The following is a 20,680-nucleotide window of genomic DNA, read 5'->3' as shown; positions in this document are numbered from 1 at the left end:
TTTTTAACTGCATACACAATAGATATGCGTTTCAGTCAGTAACCATTTGAATGCATTGAAATGTAATATCTATTCAAAAAAACCTAGACAAAACAATTTAACATTTAAATTCTTTTTGAAAAGTTCAGACTAACTAAAATTAAAAATATCTTTCTATTTCTTTTGTAACTTTATATAAAGATAGGAGTTTCCTGTAAATTACACGATTTAAATTGATCATAGATATCATAGATTTAATACAATAACTGTTTTTTTCCGACTCGGAATTTAATAACAGATACAGTTTAAAGTCAATTTAACTAAAGAAACGTGGGGATATTTTAGTTCAAAATCTGGGAAAAATTGAATTTGAACATATGGATAACAAATATCACGTAAATCTACACTTAATCTCGTATTTATATTTTTTTTTAGCTCAGATTCGCCATATAATGCTTTAAATGTCATGTAAGTAAGAATCAAAGTACCGCCATACAGGAAAAGTATTGGTCATTGTGGGCCCAAAAGATGCAAGAATTCATTCATCATTGCAGCCCAGAGGAGGCTGCTTTATACATATAAGTTTAAGTTTTGGTATATAAGGACAGAGGTAGAAGAAGTTATTCAGAATTAAAGGTTAGCTATACATTAAAAAGATTCTACATAAGAATATCCTTTCCCTTTATTTACGAGATACACAATATGTTTACATCCATAGAGCGCATCTTTCAAAAAAATATATGTTTTTCATATTTAGTATATATGACTATCGAAACACAACAGGTCCCTTTTTTAGAGTGTCAAATTTTACCTTTCGCATAAAAACGTTCATTACACAATTCGGGTTTTACATTCATTAACAAACATACATTTTTGAAAGTAGATTATGCATGAGTCTTGTTTTTTTATATTTTATGCAGCCAACGAATTCTTAAGGAATCGATGTAATTTAAAAGGGTATCGTTTTTGTTTGATTTTCATCCGACTAGTAGCTTTTCAATTCTTCTGCACCGTCTTTTCCAACATTCAGACGCATGTCATTATCACACATATCTAAGCGGTTTGACGATTAAGACTCATTAATTTTCCATTTTTAATGCCGCCCAATTCAGGATCAATTTCAGAACAGTTATAATATCTGCGACAATCTGTAGTGATTTCTGTGACGAAACGTGGACGTCGAACACAAATATTATCTATTGTGTTAACTGTGGAGTAGTGTTATTATTTTAAAAACTAAGAATATAACAAATTGTTACCAAAAACAAATGCAAATACATGTAATTGAACAAATTCTTCAAGGATCCTAGAACTAGATTATCATAACCATTTTTATAGAATAAGTATTAAATGATTGTTTTTTTTTTTTTATTTTTATCTTACGTTTCTTATTTTTATAAGCATTTGTATCAAAAAATATTATAACACATCAAAATCTGAGGTTTAAAGAGGAGAATAGGGTTTTCAGGAATAACTAGGCATTTTCGAGTCATGCAAAATAAAACAAACGTAAAACTGATAAAAATGAAAATACAATAAAATAGATGTTTAAAATGCTGCATGACTCATACCGTTTGGAACTATCCGTAAACTGTTCATTTTCAGTAAATCGTCGTAGGCATTGTTGGATTTTTCTGACGTCTGAATAAATTCCTGTAAAAGGAGGGAAGATTTTTGCAAGCGTTTCTCACTTTCTTCCAAAGCTATCTGGAGAGCATCTATTTTGTTGTCCATGTTAAAGTCCTTTAAGTATTTTCATTGTCGCTAATGTAAATTGTCTGAGAAAAAACATTCCACATCGGTAGAACACAAATGAAGCATATTCATGTTTTACAAAAATATGACGTTTAGTCCTTATGCAATTATTCTGAATATTGAATTTAAAAAGTCTTTACACCACAAAACATTCCTGTTTCACTTCATACACAATAAATTTGTGTTACAGTCAATAACCATTTGAATGCATTGAAATGTAATATCTATTCAAAAAGCCTAGACAAAACAATTTAACATTTAAGCGTCATGCAAGATATAATCAAAGTACTGCCAACGTAGGTCATTGTGGTCATTGTGGGCCCGAAAGATGCAAGAATTCATTCATTATTCCCTAATCACCAGAGTCTATTTTCCCAAACCTACCGTAAACGATATGAAAACTTTTTTTTAAATAATTCTTAATATTTTTAAACATTCTGTTATTTCATACATCAAGTGATTAAAAAGATAAAAAACGTATTTTAAAAAAAATTCATTTTAGAGTGTGAGGTTTTGAAGCTAAAAAGGCAATTCAGTTTCCATTATTTGTCGTTCAGTTCAAATTCTTCATTCCACTTCTTTTACCAGTAGGTTCTGTGCTGTGATCGAACTAAATATATCCATATTGTGTATAGAACAGAATGAAATTAATTATTCCTTCCCAGCAGGTACACAACATTGGAAAAAACTGAGAATCAACGTTGATTATATATGTTGATTCAACATTTAGTTAATGTAAGATTTTGAAAATTGAGTTCAACGTTGAAATCTTAATGTTGATTCAATGTTGAAATGTTGATTAGACATTGAATAAAAGTTAATTCAACGTTGTTTTTTTTTCATTTTCCGGGAGGTGGTTTGGTCATTAATTAATTAAAATTTTTATTACAGGTTACTAAGATGCCCTCATAATTGTATAAAGGAAAACATACGGTATATGAAAAAAATCTATATATTGTAAACATTTATTTAACTTCCTATCAATAGAAGTGTTACAAGAAGTTTCACCAAAATTCATTTTTATAAATTAATCATGTAACAAAACCCGAGCATTTACAAACGTCTGCTATTTTCACATGTGGTCATGAAATAGTCCAGAACATGAAATCTTTCCAATACAAGATGTAGTCTGATACGGTATCACTTGACGCATTTCGGAAAATTATGTCTCTTCAGTGATACTCTCAGACATGCCGAAATGTTTCTTTTAAAAATTTAATTTTTGATTAATTTGAAATCTTGGTGTTACAGTCCTGACGGTGGTGTTGATCTCCTGATTGGTGTTCTGTAATGGATTATGTTGGTCTTCTGCGCTGACAGAGTGGTGCAGCAGCTTTTAGTTGATTACCCCTACAATGTACAATTTGATGTAATAAAAATTTGTATAATGAAAGATCTTCAAGCTGCGTTCAATCTCATACTTTCATTCCAAAATTATGTTTCCGTGAAAAACTGAAAATTGACGAACACTTAAATAAATAAAATCTTGTGCCTTTCCCAAACTATTAAAAATTAAAGGTATTAAAAGCGAAATATAACTTGCACACATATATGCAAAAATTAGCCATTTTCTTGCATTGCAAATAATCTTTTTCTATTAAACTTGAAAATGCATTTTTAAAAAGTGTACTAAGAATTTTTTATGCACTGTACCATTTTATTTCCATGTGTTCACATTCATCAGCCACTTCAAATTTGCTGGTGGCTGTGAGGTGCTGGAATGTCTTTCATTTATAAGGTACTTCTATATCATTGTTTTGCTGTGAGATTAAATCTATTTCTGAAAATCTGTTTAATCTCTTTATGAACCATGCCTACAGTTCAAAAACCACAAAAATGAAATGTAGTAAATTGAGAGTGGAAGAGGAAACTAATAAAAAATGCTTAAAGTTTGTGTTCCATCAAAGATTGAATTTCTCAACCCAAACTTGTACAGCAGCTTTATATACATTTCGTAAAACAATTATTTCAAAAACAAACTCAAATTCAAGACATGAAAAAGAGGGATATTACTTTAAAATCTATAATTTACTCACCAAATAAAAAACCAAGTAAAGGGATATGCTAAAACAGTCGGGAATTCCTTAATAATCCCTCCTCCAATAAACATTACAAAGACAGATCCATAAGCATCTGAAAATAAAATTCAGGGTTCCTTAAGATCTTACAGACGTGAGAATGGCATGTAAACGGGGACTCAGTGTGTAGTAAAAACTGCCCAAAAGCCCTAATTAAGTGGAGATGGTAGACTTCCCCTTTCAACACGTTCAAGTGATCCCCCATGTGCCCCTTTTTATTTACAGAATCTCTGAATCCTTGACCTATATCCTTGAATATAGTTAGCTATATATCCTAAAACTTAGCATACCTAAATTGTAATACTCTCAAACTATGAAGATCAATTAATTAGCCTATAGTCTTCAATAAGGTCTTCATACTTTCTCAAAAAAAAAAAAAAAAAAAGATTGGAATTTGTCGTCAGTTGGAATTCAAAAACGTCCATAGTCACAATCATTTTAGATAGTTAACAAATCGAGTTTTAATTTTTAAAACCTTAGCACAGTTGTATATTTAAAATCTTAAAAATATTCAGAACTTAACAGTGACTGTTATGCTGCCTTTTTGAATATTTTCAGGATGTCCTACTGCGCATGCTCTTATTTCGTACTTTGGCAAATTCATACTGAATTCATATTTAACGTTGGATTTGTATAATTCCCATATTTACCATCCTTGTTAGTTATAATGGTTACTAATGATATACGGTACATGCGACTTTGTCAAGTTCGACCTCGTTATGGTCCGACCGTGTTATAGTCCGACACTTTTATAGTCCGAATTACATGTATCTAGCACCGAAAAATAGGATTGGACCGCTCAGCGAAAATCCGACGTTGAAACAATGTTGGCAATTCAACTCAATTTGAATCCAATGTTGAATCAACGTTACATTTTCCATGTTGAAAAGCCAACGTTGAATCAATATTGTATCTATATTTATCAACGTCTAAACTCAACTTCTACTAATATTCAACGTTTAAACAATGTTGTATGTCTGCTGGGTTCTTTCATCATAATTTCATAAATTTTAAAATAGTATATTTTCATTGTAATAACATGTGTAAAACGACAACACGAGTTTAGTTATAAAGAATCTGAATATAACGCAGACACAAAATAGGAAAAAAAAAAACAAATTAAAGTTGTAGTTCCCAAATTTAAAGTTAGAAAAAACCAACTTTAAAGTTGGAAAAGCCAAGATAAGAGTTGGAAAAGCCAAAAGTAAAATTGCAAAAGCCAGTATAAAAATTGGAAAAGCCAATATCAAGTTGGAAAAGCCAAGATTAAAGTTGGAAAACCAAGATTAACGTTGTAATTACCAATTTTAAAGTTGTAATAACCAACTTTAAAGTTTGAAAAGGCAAGATTAAAGTTGGAAAAGCCAATATTAAAACTAGAAAAGCCAAGATTAAAGTTAGAGAAGGAAAGATATCATTAAGTTACGAATTTTAAAGTTTGAAAAGCCAAGATTAATGTTGGAATTAACAACAAATATAACATGGCACTAATACGCTTTTGTGTTATAGTATTAATTTTGCAGTAATAAAAAATTACAACAGAGGGGAAAAACTAAGAAAAAGGGCTAGAAGAGCTATAACTATAAAGCTACAACTATAAAGAGCTACAACTATAAAGTTGGAATTTTCAAATTGGAATTACCAACTTTAAAGTTGGAAACACCAAGATTAATTAAAGTTGGAATTACCACTTTTTAAGTTCGAGAAGCCAAGATTAAAATTGGAAATACCAAATTTAAAGTTGGAATTTCCGACTTTATAAAAATATTACGTTGCACTAATACGCTTCCGTAGAATAACATCTCTGATACATTCTAAGTATTACTTATCACTAAATATGGAGTAAATGTTGTTGAATTTCCATTGGACCCTTCCTTTTTTCAAATCATTGAAAGTTTAAAAAAAAGTTAAAAAATACTGTATATAAAATTGCATCAGGTACTATTGCTAACAGAATAAAAAATAAACTTGACAAATTGATAGATAATGATCAAACAGGATTTATTTTAAATAGGTACACAGGAGAAAATACACGTTTGATTTATGATATATTGCAGTACACAGAAGAAGAAAATATACCAGGCTTGTTACTTTTGATTGACTTCGAGAAAGCTTTTGACACTATTTCATGGAATTTTCATGGAATTTTATTCAGAATTCCTTTCAGTTTTTTTAATTTTGAACCAAAATTAAGACAAATAAAATCTATAATTAGTCAGTAAGAGATATTTAACACGTATTGGAATGATAACTGTTCTTAAAACTCTTGTTTTACCGCTGCTAAACCATATACTAATGGCTATTCCTAATTCACCAGAAAACCTTTTAAAGGAATTGGAAAAATTATTTTTCTCATTTATATGGAACGGTCCACAACACAGAGTGAAGAAAGATGTCTTAGTAAAAAAATATGAAGAAGGCCGACTAAAAATGATAAATCTTAGAGCTTTCACTGCATCACTTAAGTTATTTTGGATAAGGCAGCTTATTCTGTCAAATAAAGGTTTACAAAACTTTTTACCTAATATAGATTTGACAAAAATATTAACATGCGGCATTGAATGTATTAAGAATATCATGAAGAACCTTAAAAACAAGTTTTGGAAAGATGTTTTTGAAGCTTGGATTGAATTAAATAATAAACACTATAATGTATGTAAGGTTGCAGGAGACATACCAGTTTTTTATAATCCTAAAATTGTTATTGGTGGGAAAGTCATTTATAACAAAAATATGTATGATCTGAATATTAGATTTATTAATGATCTTATAGATGAAAATGGTTCCTGTTATAGTTATGAGGAATTTTGTGGCATATATCCAAATGTAAGGCTTAATTTTTTAGAATTTGCAAGCATAATATACTGTAAAGGCATGGATAAAAGCAACAGACACTAATGATATAATTGCAAAATTACCTAACCCATTAATTTTGCCCAACTATCATATTCTTTCAAGGTGTAAAAAAGCAAAACAGTTCTACGAAATAATTAATGTAAATGATATTGAACCCACTGGGAAAACAAGATGGAATGATATTTTTAATTTAGGGGAAAGTGAATGGAAAAGGACTTTTAAACTTCCATTTAAAATTACAAAAAATAGTAAACTTCAATGGTTTCAATACAGAATTTAAAATAAAATACTAGGTACAAACTCATATCTATGTAAAATTATGAAAAGAGATGATAACTTATGTTCTTTCTGTAATATGGAAGAAGAAACAATAATACATATTTTATGGGAGTGTGACAATGTACAGACCTTCCTCAACAGTTTTGAAAGACATTGTGAACAAAGAACAGGGTTGCAACTTTCATTTACAAAGCAAAGTTTTGTTTTGGGATTTCTAGTAAAAAACAAAGATATTCATAACTTGATGGCCCTATGGATGAAATATTATATATATATATATATAATGAGATGTTTAGAAAATAAAATTAGATGTCAGACTTGCGACATCACATATTAAACTTTTTTGTGAAACTCAAAAATATTTAGCATATAAGAATGGTGACAGAAAAATGTTTGACACCAACTTTTTCTTTCTTTCTCTCTCTCTCCTCAATCTCTCTCTCTTCTCTCCCTGTATCAAAAAACCAATCTGTAATATATTAATTTTTGTATTATGAATTGTGAAACAGATTGTGTAAAATAAATAAAGAATTAAAAAAAAAAAAAAGAAAGTTAAAATCATCGATATTATAGAGTGATCAGACCTGAAACTTGGTTTAACTGTACATGCATTATGAAAAAGGAAGCAATGACTCAGATATTATAAAAAAAAAAAGGCTGACCTACTCTGATTTTTAATACTTTTCTCTAGCCTTTGGGTTATTAATTGTTTGCAATTATAGCAGTCCAGCTGAGGATTTAACATCAAATAAAGTCTCCACACCATATGACATTGTTACAGTTCATTTCTTCAATTTGCTGTTGAATACTTTAATAAAGAACTGGTGTATCAGTATTTGGATCAAAAAACTTCATGACCCTCTCTATATATTTTCAAAATGTGATAATTTCCAACTTCATCGACCTTTTTGAGACAAACTTTAAAGTCAAAATAATTATTAAAAAGTATTACTACCCCCCTTGAATTCGAGGTAAAGGAGCTTAAAATAACATCGGTACCCCAACATGTTTCTAACCTCATCTTCTTAATGATTAGTGAAATAGGTATCTTGAACACAATAAATTATTATCATAATTCAGACTTCGTAAGTAGTTAAAACATCTCTGTGTTTAGTGATATCGCCTAGATCTTGAAAAATTACAGATAAAAATTTAAGCCCCAACAAAATTTAATGATAGAAGTTCTTGAGATCTGCTTGAAAATACATTCATGATTGCATGCATATATTAAACGGAATAACAATAAAGTACAAGATAGAACAGAAAAAAAACACCTGAAGGAAACAAAGCATCAAAAAGTATGCTGCAATGACAACAAGCTCTCGCTTAATCTAAATATAGGCAAGTGTCCATTGTCCAACTGACCTTTAATCCACTTATTTACAAGAAGGGCCTACCCGAGTGTAAACCGGAAGTTGTCTAGTGAGCCGCCGATCCAAACCAACACAGTATACATTAATGGAAACACTATTTGAATACTACACGAAATGAATACTTGATCTGTAACTCATCAAGCATTCATATACCAAAAATAGTTCAATGCAAGCGTTGAAAAAAAGCCATGTGTATAGACTGACAGACAAACGGAGGGACGGATAGAAAGAGAACTAGACATACAACTACACAAACGAGATGGAAAGTTATACAATCCCTCTCGGTTTCACTGGTCGGGGACCAATTAAAGCTGAACACGAATAACTTGTTAGATTGTGACATCAAGATGGTCAACTTATGCACTGATGAGGGCTAGATGGATCAAGTAACTTTGTCATAGTGTTTGTAAAATAAACAAATTTTCTTGATACATTGATACATTGTGTTTTATAAACCAGTAATTCACATATAAAGACCCTTTACTGAATTTACTTATTTCATTTACATTCTGTGTAATAATTTTTTTTCTTAGTGTACCTTATAGCACTGCTGCACTGCGTTTAAAATAGAATTAGGTACGGGTTTTGAAATAAGTCTAATTATAGTATCAGTATAATTAAAGAGTTATAATAAGTATTTTCCTGAGGGAATCAGCAAGATTCCAGTTTCCCACGATCAAGCCTATTTCCCTATTTCCCTATTTCCCAAGGCTGCGAAAACTATTATAGATAGATCGTGCGATAACAATTTCGTTGAATCGTGTTGTAGCATTGAATAACTACGTTTATTTATTGTGTAGCTTACACTTTAATGATAACTACATATTTGTAATACTTCAAATTTTCCGGGTTTTTCTGGCGGAAAGGCCCGAGTCATTATCTGATTGTTCTAAACAAAGACAAGGGAGGGGTTTTTTTTTCGTCTAAGCACAATCAAAGATAGATTCTAATTTCTGATTGGTCAATTTAGCCAATCTTACGAAATCCAGAAACAAGTATTTACACTAAAAATAACGAAAAAATCCATTATTTATATATATAAAAAAAATAATATGATGTATTTGGCTTTTAAACTAACATTTCTTGACAAAGATGACCCAAAGGACCAAGATTCTTCACATCTTCACATTCGGAACGCTATGGATTTCTTTATACAGCATACAGCTTTGAGTTCTTTTCTATATTTCTTTTAACTCCCCTGTATTTTCTTTGCTACATTGCCAAGAAATTCTATTCTTACACCAGCTCATACAATACCTCAATCGGCATCTTCTCCATATTACTAGTATATAGAGTCTTCCCCCTCTCCAGTAAAGGTCAGACGGTAAATGTTCCGTTGCGCCAAAACTCCAATAGGTCAACAAAAAATCCCCCCGATCGTTTCTTTACCTTATGTGTCCATAAAATACACTTCACAAAACAATTATAACTTAGTTTATAACTCTCCAGCCTCGGTAAAAATTAAAGAATACAGCAAAATAAATTACTTGATCACAGATCCACCTTCCTGTATTTAAAAATTACTATGGCGCTAGCTCACGTATCTTTTTTTTAAAAAGATAAACTTGTCATGATTATTTTGTATATATTGTAATGTCTGTATAAAAAATCATATTAAGGTAGGATTCTTCTCTGGTTTCTGAGCAGATGAAATATTTAATGTATATTTGCTTATATGTCTTATATATTTTGGTGAAATAGATTTAAAAGACCATATTTTTCTTTCCACATCACAAATGTACAATTTTAAATAGAAATGGTAAATTGTGTTCGAAAACTACCAGGGAGTATATTTTTGGCGGAATGGTGGCATATGAAAATATCTTCTTTTCTGCTTCTCAAAATATTAAAGAACTACGAATTTAGTTATAATTTTTACACATTCAGAGACTAAAAGAATTTTTCAAATGTTAGCTAAATTAATAATAAGGAAGTTAAGTTTTAAAATATATCAAACAAATATGAATTTCCAAACAATCTACAATTATGTTAGCTTTTAATAGCTTCAGCTCTAAGTACAGAAATGAGCCAAAAAAGGAAAGTGTTTTTATTCTATTACTAGACGGTCAAAACGTCTTGTTTTTGTATCATTTTGTATTTTTATATGACTTCTTTACCATATGTGAAAATAAGAAAAATTTAAATATAGATCGAATATAAAAATAACTTAAATATCCTTAAAAAATAAGAAAAATAGAGAAAATTAGGATTAGCCAAAATCCGTTTTTGTTAAACTATTTGAGTTAATTTTGTAATATCATCTTATAGATCCAATATGGTAAAATCTTTTATGCAAAAAGAAAAACATTTATTAATCTTTTTAAATAGAAGACCCCTATATCATGATTGGATGCAGTTATTTTTATTCTTAATGACCAAGGAAAAGGTTATAACCTTGACCTGACCTTGACTGTAATATAAAACGGTCAAAACTAATCTAACTAATATCATCACTCAGTAATATTGTCTTCTTAATTCTGTGAAATTTTCATCAATTTTTAAATGCAAGAAATACAGTTTTGTGTGAGAAGAATCCTACCTTAACTAGAAATAAGTATTAATATTAATCTAAAAGTTGGATTTACAAGCACTAATAAAACTTCCCGGGTTTCAGAAATCATGAATATGATTATCAAAGGATGCAAATACTTATCCTAATAATAATAATTTAGAACCGTTCACGCGTTTAAATTTGCCGGTGCATATATCAGTATTTTAGTTGAAATGTGTTGTGGAGTCACAAGTTTGGGAAGAAAATACAGTTGAATATACTTTTCATTATTTAAAACTTCCGAACAAAGATGTCCAGCGGAAATAAATACGAAGTGGATCGTGAGTATTCCTCATCATTTAAGAGTTTATTTCATGTACTTGTAAATAAAATATTACATGTCTAAAAAATTAAAAAATATATTAATTCTGAACTTTATTTCTAAAAATAACAACACATGGATTGCTGTGCAATTCTGATCGAAAGGACACGGAGGAATCATAGTTACGAAGAAAATAAATTAAGTTGATTTAAGTGGAATCTTGTTCAAATGCTTTTCATTTATAAATTCTAGTATAGCCCTTTACTGCGAAAAGGTGTATGAAACACAAATATGAGGTTGTTCTTTTTATGTTTTCATACAGCGTAATATAAGCAAATTGTACATGTCACATTTTCTTTTCTTTTTTTATTATTAATTCTCATTGATGTACATGTTATTGATACAAATGTATGTTGTAAATCAAATCTTAAAAATGGAAAAAATAAAGAATGAATAGATAAACTATATGCATGTACAAATAAACAATACCCCGCTCCTATATGAGCAAAATAACAATGTCCGTTTCTTGCAATAGGTAGACCGAAATATATGTCCAAGCAAAATGCAAATTTACATAGGAGGTGCACAATGGCACTATCTGAGAAATAGTCTGAGACATTTTTAAGACGTTACATATATAAACTGGTAGGGCTGGGTATTGTCCAGGGATCTCCTACTGCGATATCTTTAACTGCATTGCGATTTGTACATGTATAGCAATATTTTCAATAAAAATAACAATGGCATTTTCTTATTATTTTAACTTTAATTTACATGCAGAATGTACGTAAGGCCATTCCAAGTCTTTTCTATGTTTAGCGTCCGCGTGCGCCTTGGTTTTTGACACCCCATATAAGAAAAAAATACACAACATTAGGAGTCCTGAAATTGATTAACTTAGTCGAGTTTTTTCAATTTTGTCAATTTCTCCAAATAATTCTGTACAATAAGTTATACTTGGTGTATTTTAAGCATTTAATCCGTTGTTTTTGCTTAAGAATAGATATTTCTTCTATTAAAGCAGTTTAGTTAGATCAAATCATTTGAAGGGCGACATTTTTGACTTTTAAGCCTGTGTTTTATGTTTTGGTTTGTGTTTTTTGCAAATAGGTAGGTAGGTTTTTGAAAGATGGGTGGACGCTAAACAGAGAAAAAAAAAAACTTGGAATGGCCTAACTATGAAAAGTAACCAAAAGGAAAAAAAACAATGAATTTATTAAAGTTATGCCCTGAAATACGTCCATAAAACAGCCTTTGTCTTACTATTTGGTTTAATAACAAGCCTTTCTTACATTTATTTTTATATTTAATGATAAAATTCCTTAGTCTAAGCATTTTGCCTATATATCGGTATTACAAAAACGTATTGTGATACATTTTTGTCATTGTGTAGCAATTTACCCAAATATCGATATTTTTGCCCAGCCCTATAAAGTGGTACATGTATTGGACAGCAATAACTAAAACTAAATTGAGACTTGTATATCAAGTAACATTACAAATACTGTACATTTTGCGTCCAAAACTGTGTAAGGATTACATGCAATTACAATCCCTGTTAAATTACCCTCTCGCAATTTAGCTTTATGAGCTGGGAATATATGAATAAACATGAACATCTCATACATTGAATGCAACATTTTGTTTTTCCTGATAATTCTTCTTGTTAACGTCTTTTTCAATAAGATGCTGTATGTCTGAATTTACTAACTTAATCATTGCCCCGAATGAAATATTTTTCTTTGTTCCTATCAAGAAAAAAGTAAAAAGAAAAAACTACACAAAAATACTTCATGTACAGATTCATGTCAAACTTCTTTTTGATAGATTTATTATGAGGACTTGTCTGTCATTTGTCTCAAGACTTTTTTTATTCAGCTTTAATTTCTATCCATTGCAGTAATTTATATCTTTTAAATTTAATTTTATTTCCTGGTGAAAATGAAAACTGATATTTCTCACGCACTTCCTCGAGTGCCAAATCTAGATATTAATCACAAGGAGAAACGGTTCTAGGGTAACATATTTAACATATTCCCGTCTATTTATTGGATAGGCCCATTAAAGGATCCGTATTATTAATTATCCCGACTCTGCGATCTTCCTTGTTATTATTTCAGCTATTGAAATGAAAAGAGAGACAGGAAATATATTAGTCTTCAAATAGTTCAATGCTGTTTGCTTTTGAATGAGAATAATTTTGAACCCTTTTAAAGTTTCAAATTTTTTCAACAATTGTAACTTATATGAAATATGCACTTCTGACTTAACCCAAAATTTGATTTCTCTAGAATCCCCGTGCACAATTATGGAACGCCTGTCACTTGAATTGATAGCAATAATCATTTCCGTTGCTTTCAGTGTTAGGAACGCAGACATTTTTAATCACTGCGTGTTTGTCAGGGCTAAAGCTTTGCCCGTTATGCAAATTATCCCACCTTTCCGGCTTTCATTGATACCCTGACATATCCAACAAACTATGCAGTTAGAAGTCCATATGACCTAAGGATTCATTCTTAATATCACCCCTACTAATGTGTTCGGAACCTATTATTTTTCGGTGTTCTGCAAATTATAAAACCCGATGAGTTCAGAGTAGCCCTGACAATGGCTCTGGCGAGAGTTAGTGAGATAGGGTAAATTATTCACGGAAATGTAGCTAGGAAGTGACTAGCACGTGGAGATATGGTAAACAGAAAAAGTTATGTTGCGCTTTAGTTTTCATCACCCTCTAATATCATTTTGTAGAAATTTACATCATTCGATCTCTCTTGAATTCATTCAAATTCAATTTATAAGTATTCTCTATGTTACAATTTTCTGCTGTCATGAATTAAAGTTTCCTTTTGGACAATTATATTGAATGGGAACCGGGACTATATATTTTTGCGTCAGATTAGCAAATGTGGCACCAATGTGACTTTAACTGACGAATCAGTTGAATGAGAATTGCATTATGGGTTACTACCAATACTACAGGAATTTTACGCTTGATAAATTCCTTTATTGTATTGGTGAATACAATTGTCAGGTGGATTCCCTGGCCAACACACGTGATCACGAGTATATGTAAAAAAAAATGCTTTGTCCGTTTAAATGCATACTAGAAACTGTTCGTTTTCCTAACCCTTGAAGTGCTGGTGTTCTGAACTTGACACTAACTACCTGGGTATTTTTTTTCTAGTTAACAACAAATTAAAAACGCCCGTGATATCTTTCATAGTTTCTAATCTTTCCATATTGTTCATAAGAGTTTTTTTTAATTTTGCACTCCATTGACATGATCATAGATTGATCTGAACCACGTGTTCGAAGTAACACACAAACAATTGGTCAGTTGCTCGTGGTAAGATCCTCTGTGCGCATTAATAGCAATAGCCATATAAGGAAAACAAAGGTTTTGTCAGTGTAGATGATATTACATATTTTTTACCCGCTTATCGGTTGCTAATGAGCTGTACTTCTTGCAGTTAACTATGATAAAATATATTAATTGTTATCCACCCCTTTAGCCACCCATTTCTGTTGAAAATCATAAAAGTTTTTCAGAAAGGTCCTGAAACACATTTTTCACAAGACATGTTTTCAAAAGAAACAGACTATAGCAATTTCCTGTTTACTGCCAATTTTATTTATAAAACCGGTTCTGTCCTATAACCTTTGAATAGGTAAACCTAAACCACGTGTCTTGAATTTAAATCACAATAATATTACTAGGGGTGAATATTGTTTCCTAGAATTGTGTATATTTAAAAAGGACTGATGTGGCATCATTAGTGGGTTAGGAGCATTTAGCGTCTAATATTGCGATTTAAATATGAATGTATGACAGCATTTAATTTCATTTGAACTGTTGCTCGAAAATCTTTTCTCTTCAATTCAGAATAGTTATTTTATCAAATTCTTAGAAAGAAAGATATGACATCACACGAAAAAATAGGGTTTTTTTTCAAACTTCAATTATAAACCTTCGAAAACGTTTACAATTTTGAGGCCACTTCTCTTCAAAATTCCGATTGTACATGTACTTGTAAATAAAACATTTAAAAATTACAGTAATCCTGTACTGAATGTCACAGCCATAGACGTTGAAAACATCAATGCTCAAATTTTTTTACAACTATAAAACTGTAGTTCTTTTATCAACAAAAAATATAATAAAGTTTTGAAATTTTCATCCAGAGGGATCAATAAGGAGGCGAAAAATTAGGGGGGTTAAAAAAAATAATAAACCTGTTTTATTCTGCATTCTCTTCTGATACCCAAGTATTGATTGTACATTTAGAGGTAAACATCTACGGGACCCGGAACTGCTTGGTTAAGACAGCATCATCCAGTTTTTATTTCATTTAAGAAAGTTTATTATCTTTCCTTTATGTAAAAAAAAATCTTTCAAAATGACAAATATTTAAGCAAAGAAATTATTTTGTGCTTTATTTTTAGCATACAATGCTGGGTACGATCAACCTCCCGTACATTCACAACGGCAGCCTCCAGGTTATAGTTACCCGATGTCGAGATCTGCAGCAAATATTGTTGTAAGTCTGCAGTCAAATGTATAGATAGCACTTTTAAAAAAAATTCAATGCTGAATTCAACTTTTTTCAAATACAGCAATATGTTTCACGTTCATTTAAAAACAATGCGTAAAAATGATATTTTAAGGAAGATATTGTGATGAATTGCAAGTAAACTATTTGATCTTATCGTGATTAAATACGTGTATGTACCGTTGTTTTTCCTTCTACCCTGTAGGTAAATAGTGCCTCTACACCTAGAGTTGTTGCTGCACAAAGAGAAAGCGATTGGCTGGTGCCCGCCGTTTTTGCCTGTCTTTTCTGTTGTTGGCCCGTTGGCGTCTGTGCCATTAATGCAGCTGTTAATGTATGTTAGTCTTCTCATCTGGACATGATTGTATATATATACATAGGTACATGTATGGTAGGAACTGTACGTATACTTGATTCAATCTGCACGTCAATATAATTTTAGTCATTAATTTAAGAAATCACTGTGTAGTTAGTAGAGTATGCCTGGGCATCAACGATAGTTGGAAACTTGGGATAATTTGCATATAACGGGCGAGTCCCATTTATTAAATGAATCCAAATTTTATTAAATGTAATTTTTATTCACTTTTTGACTCTGTTTATGCATGAGTCGTTCAAAACGGAACGAAATAAGTTTCTAATAGAAAATAGTTTCAAATATTAACTAGAGGTACTGTGAGCAATGAGCTCACTTAATGATACCCCACCTCCCTTATTAACATAATGGCATGTCCATGTTTTCTATGGGAAACCCAAAATATGTGTCGGATCAAAATGTAAAATAGGAGGTACGAAATGGCAATATGTAATAAAGATTCTGTGAAAGTCTCGTCAAATGTCATTCAGTGGAATGAGAGAAGTTGCAGATAAGTGATGCGTATACCCCCATAGCGTATCAGACGGACGGACGGACATGCCGACTACTATATACCTTCCCACTTTTCAAGCGGGGGTTAAATAAAAACCCATATAAATTTTATTTTGATGGTCTTACATACATGCTTAAAACTAACGGCTGTTAATTAAGGTTCGCTATTTTTTACTTCTTCAGGCTAGATCCCGTTACGACGAGGGTGACTATGAAAATGGGAGAGACTATTCAAGATCGGCTAAACAGTTGACCTTGATTTCACTCGTACTCGGCGTCCTCTGTCTTACTGCCGTGATTATCTTCCAAGTTTTCCGAGTGAAGGAATTAATGAACGAACGAACAGGAACCACAACCACAGGAAACCCCTTTGGGATCTAAAGACTTTAGTGTTAACTTTGCTTTACAGATTATTAATTCATAACCAATTTATTACTTTATACTAGTATTCAATGAGCATAGAGTCTTTAATTCTTGATTGTAACTATTGAAAAATTCTATACACAAATTAACATTCAATTATATAAGTTCACCTGCTTTCTTTCACTTGGATATGTCTTTGTTTGAACCAAAAACGTTATCATTTCTTCAAGAAATACTATCTGACCAACTGTGAGTTTTTTCCCCAGATATTTAAAATCACTTGTTATTGTCTTCAAATTACTAACATCAGTTTTGCACTGTCAATAAAATTTATTTGCCATACTGTTTTGTGATTCATATACTGTACAGTAGCTGAATAAAATGAAATTAAGTTCAACCAAATAAAGGTAACTTTCAAATTCAGTCTTTATCACAGGAAATGTATGGTATTTTGGGCCCTAAAAAATGAACCCATTCATCTTTGAATTTCTTAATCACCAGAGTCTAATTACTGGATCACTATTCCCGAACCAACCGTTAACTAAAATGAAAACACACGATGATGGTAAGTACAGGAACGGCAAGATATAAAAAGTCTTATTAAAATAAAGCTGAGTATTAGGAATGATTTTTGTTCAAAACGCTCCCTCCAACCGGACTGTAAATGTAACATGGGACATTACATTGAATGGGTCTGAAAGTTAAAAAAAAGTAAAGGTAAATTAAATGTGAAAGGACTAACCCTAATCAGACACATAGTGTGCAACAAGAACCCTAATTGTGCAAATAGTGTGCGAGGACTAATCCTAATCAGTCAAACTTGTGCGATAGTTAATCCATATCAGAATAACAATATGTGAGGGATAACACTAATCAGTCTCAAACAGTGTGCTAGATCTAAGAACAACGTGCGAGGTTGTTCCTTATTCAGTCAAACAGTTTTCGGGAACCAACCCTAATCAGTCAATCAGTGTACAAGGACTAGCCTTAATCGTGCAGTTAAACTGTGTTCACGGACTAACCATAATAAGTAAAACAGTATTCGAGGACTAACCCTTATCAGTCAAACTGTGTGCGAAGACTGATCCTAATCAGTCAAACAGCGTGCGAGGGATAAACCTAATCATGTAGTGAAGCTGAATGCGAGAACTCACCTTATCTTTGGAATGGATGGGTGGGATACTTATCCTGATCAATGGAATTGTATTCAAGGATAAATAATCCAGTCTCTAATTTGTGGTATAGACTAAATGGTACAGACTAATCTCATCTTTTAAAAAAATTGTTTCTTTGCCCTCTCTCGACAGACTGACTAAAATGACCTGACTCAAAACATACGTATATTCCAGGACATGATGTTATTTATTTTCTTTGTATTCCTTTTATCCCGTCAACAAATATGTTGAATTTTTTTGGAAAAAAGATCTATCCGTCTATCTTTCTAGCTAATAATTTTACAATGAGTCGGGCACACGAATACTATCATAAAGATCTGTCATTCTTATGTCGACACGATGTATCCCGGCGAGCTTGAAATAAAAGACACAGAGTCTGACACATCTGTTTTATATTTAAATCTTTCACTTAAAAAAAGACGATGTTTATCTAACAACAAGGCTTTATGATAAAAGAGATGACTTTACATTTTCAATCGTCAACTTTCCTTACTTATGCAGCAATATACGAGGGCTGTTCAATAAATAATGTCTTCGGTGCTCGGAAAGAAGCAAAAGACGCTTTTCAATAATTTAGTCTGACTGATTTAACTTAAATATTCTCTTTAAATTAAAACACATAAGAATTTGAACAACAAGACCACTAATATTTAAGAAAATGGCATATAAAACTGTATTTGTCCTCTTGTAGTTCTTTGTTCTTTCCAGACCTTTGCTATTTTTGTAAAGTGCATCTTATTGTAAAAATGTGTTGAGGGTAAAAATGCAATGTATTCAAGTTTCATTATCTGTGTGAATTTCAGAAAAAGTGGATAACTACAATCTCTGATTTTTTAAAGTACAGTGTACATTGTTAAGATATTCTAAACTTACATTTCACATGTCGTTTTCACTCACATTTCAAAACATAGGGTGACCATTTAGTGCTTACCTTTCTAGTGTCAAATTGGTGTCAATTTAATTTGCTATGTGTTGTAAAGGCCATCAATCATCATAAACGATTATTTGTTGAATTTTGGCAAACAGAACATTGGTTGTTTTAAGGGTCCTCCACACCATGTGACTTGTGACGTATATGGAGAAAAATACTTTTACTTCCGGTTTTATGTAGTTTGTGTAGTAACGAATTGTTTAGCACCGCTTGTAAAAGAGTAAAAGGCCCTTAAAACAACCAATGTTCTGTTTGCCAAAATTCAATAATGTTTCTTCTATACAAAAGGAGTCTTTCTAGCTTTTTCTCTAGATGTATTTTAGAGAAAATGTGTTTTATTTATTTATTATAAATTAAATAAATTTCTATAAAAAATATGTCGATCCATAAAATTAAGTTTTTATGGTTATTCTGTGAGCTTAAATATATACGATAAGGTAAGACACATTTTTTGTGCTACGTGTGAAAACGCCTTGGGAAAAATATCTTGAAACTTGTGAAAATATTATTTTAAAAAATCCGTATAAATTACATTTTAATCCCTGGCCAGTTTTTAAAGGCTGATATGCTTGTTAAAAGTAATGCTAAATAATATGAGAACATAAGCTGTGTATGTGTGGTTTTTTTTTTTTTTTTTTTTTTTTTTTTTTGTTTGTTTGTTTGTTCTGATTTCCGTCCCTCGTAAAGAACCATTTCATATTTCAAGCACAAAATAATAAATGAAGAATTAGAGATTCTTTTACTTTTTTTTTCAACTGTGATACGGAATAGAATCGATTATTAACCTGACATCGTGACATGGTCTCCAATAACCACATAGATATTGTCAATCAGAAACTCAAGCATCTTTTTGATGTCAACTTCAGAGAACTTGTGTGTGCAATCAGATGTGTTTTAACAAAACATTTTTTTATTATAATAAAATAACAAATTATAATAAAAGAAAATATAAAAACTATAATTAGTGGATGCAGGTTTTTCTTGGTAAAAAAAAGAGTCATACAAAAATGGCTTGCGCATTTGTATGCTAGTATATTAGTTAAAATGTGTTGTGGAAGAATCACAGGTTTATATACGAGGGGTGATCAAACAGTTCGCGAACTATCTCTATATCTTCAAAACCACAATTCAGATTAGAATGAAATTTGGTACAAAAATAACCATACACTAGTTCTATAAATAGCGTATGCTGAATAAAGTTTTGCTCCTTGTTTGTGACGTCACAATGTGAAAATGACGTCACTATGTAGGTCACTTGTGTCGAAAAATGGTTGTCTCAGTCGTACTCGTTCAACAAACGACTGTACAATTTATCGTATATCTTAGAAATCCCTTTGTCGTAGCATATGATAATTTGTTCATAGTTTATTAAGACAAATGACTTCCTATAAATTCAATCAATGATTGGATTGATTGTTTTAGTGAAGGAAGGCAGATGGTTAAAAATGATACTTGTTATTTTGCCCAGTGAAAGCAAGTTTGAAAAGAGATGTGTTTTTAATTAAGCAATTTGCTATCAAAGACCTCCAATTTACACTTTGAAAAATAGTTAACTATTTGAACAATAATATAATTATTAAATACCTAAGATATCGTTTACTTTAGATTTTAAACATATTAGATATGATGAAAAGGAGGCATCTATTCTCTATCAATCTTG

At 31.0% G+C, this 20,680-nt stretch overlaps 1 protein-coding gene across 4 annotated transcripts in view; it reads left to right on the top strand.

Moving 5' to 3' along the window:
• The window catches only part of LOC134261724 (trafficking regulator of GLUT4 1-like), a 67,993-nt gene that overhangs the window by 33,319 nt on the left and 13,994 nt on the right, over positions 1-20,680 (top strand). Inside the window, exons 1-4 of one of the 4 annotated variants that reach the window (XM_062744125.1) lie at positions 11,039-11,152; positions 15,577-15,671; positions 15,889-16,017; positions 16,735-17,227. The exons of 1 other annotated variant lie outside the window; for it this stretch is intronic. In XM_062744125.1, coding sequence (XP_062600109.1) covers positions 11,122-11,152; positions 15,577-15,671; positions 15,889-16,017; positions 16,735-16,932 — 453 coding nt within the window. In that variant the 5' untranslated portion in view covers positions 11,039-11,121 and the 3' untranslated portion in view covers positions 16,933-17,227. Of the gene's footprint in view, positions 1-11,038; positions 11,153-15,576; positions 15,672-15,888; positions 16,018-16,734; positions 17,228-20,680 lie in introns of those variants that run through there. 2 more of the 4 variants (XM_062744126.1, XM_062744127.1) reach the window with 2 other exon arrangements.

Source organism: Saccostrea cucullata, unplaced genomic scaffold (assembly GCF_032062105.1).
Source record: "Saccostrea cucullata isolate Sc308-1 unplaced genomic scaffold, CSIRO_AGI_Scuc_v1 ctg2476, whole genome shotgun sequence".
In the NCBI taxonomy this organism is placed as follows: Eukaryota; Metazoa; Mollusca; class Bivalvia; order Ostreida; family Ostreidae; genus Saccostrea; species Saccostrea cuccullata.
This window is presented reverse-complemented; position numbering and strand designations above follow the sequence as displayed.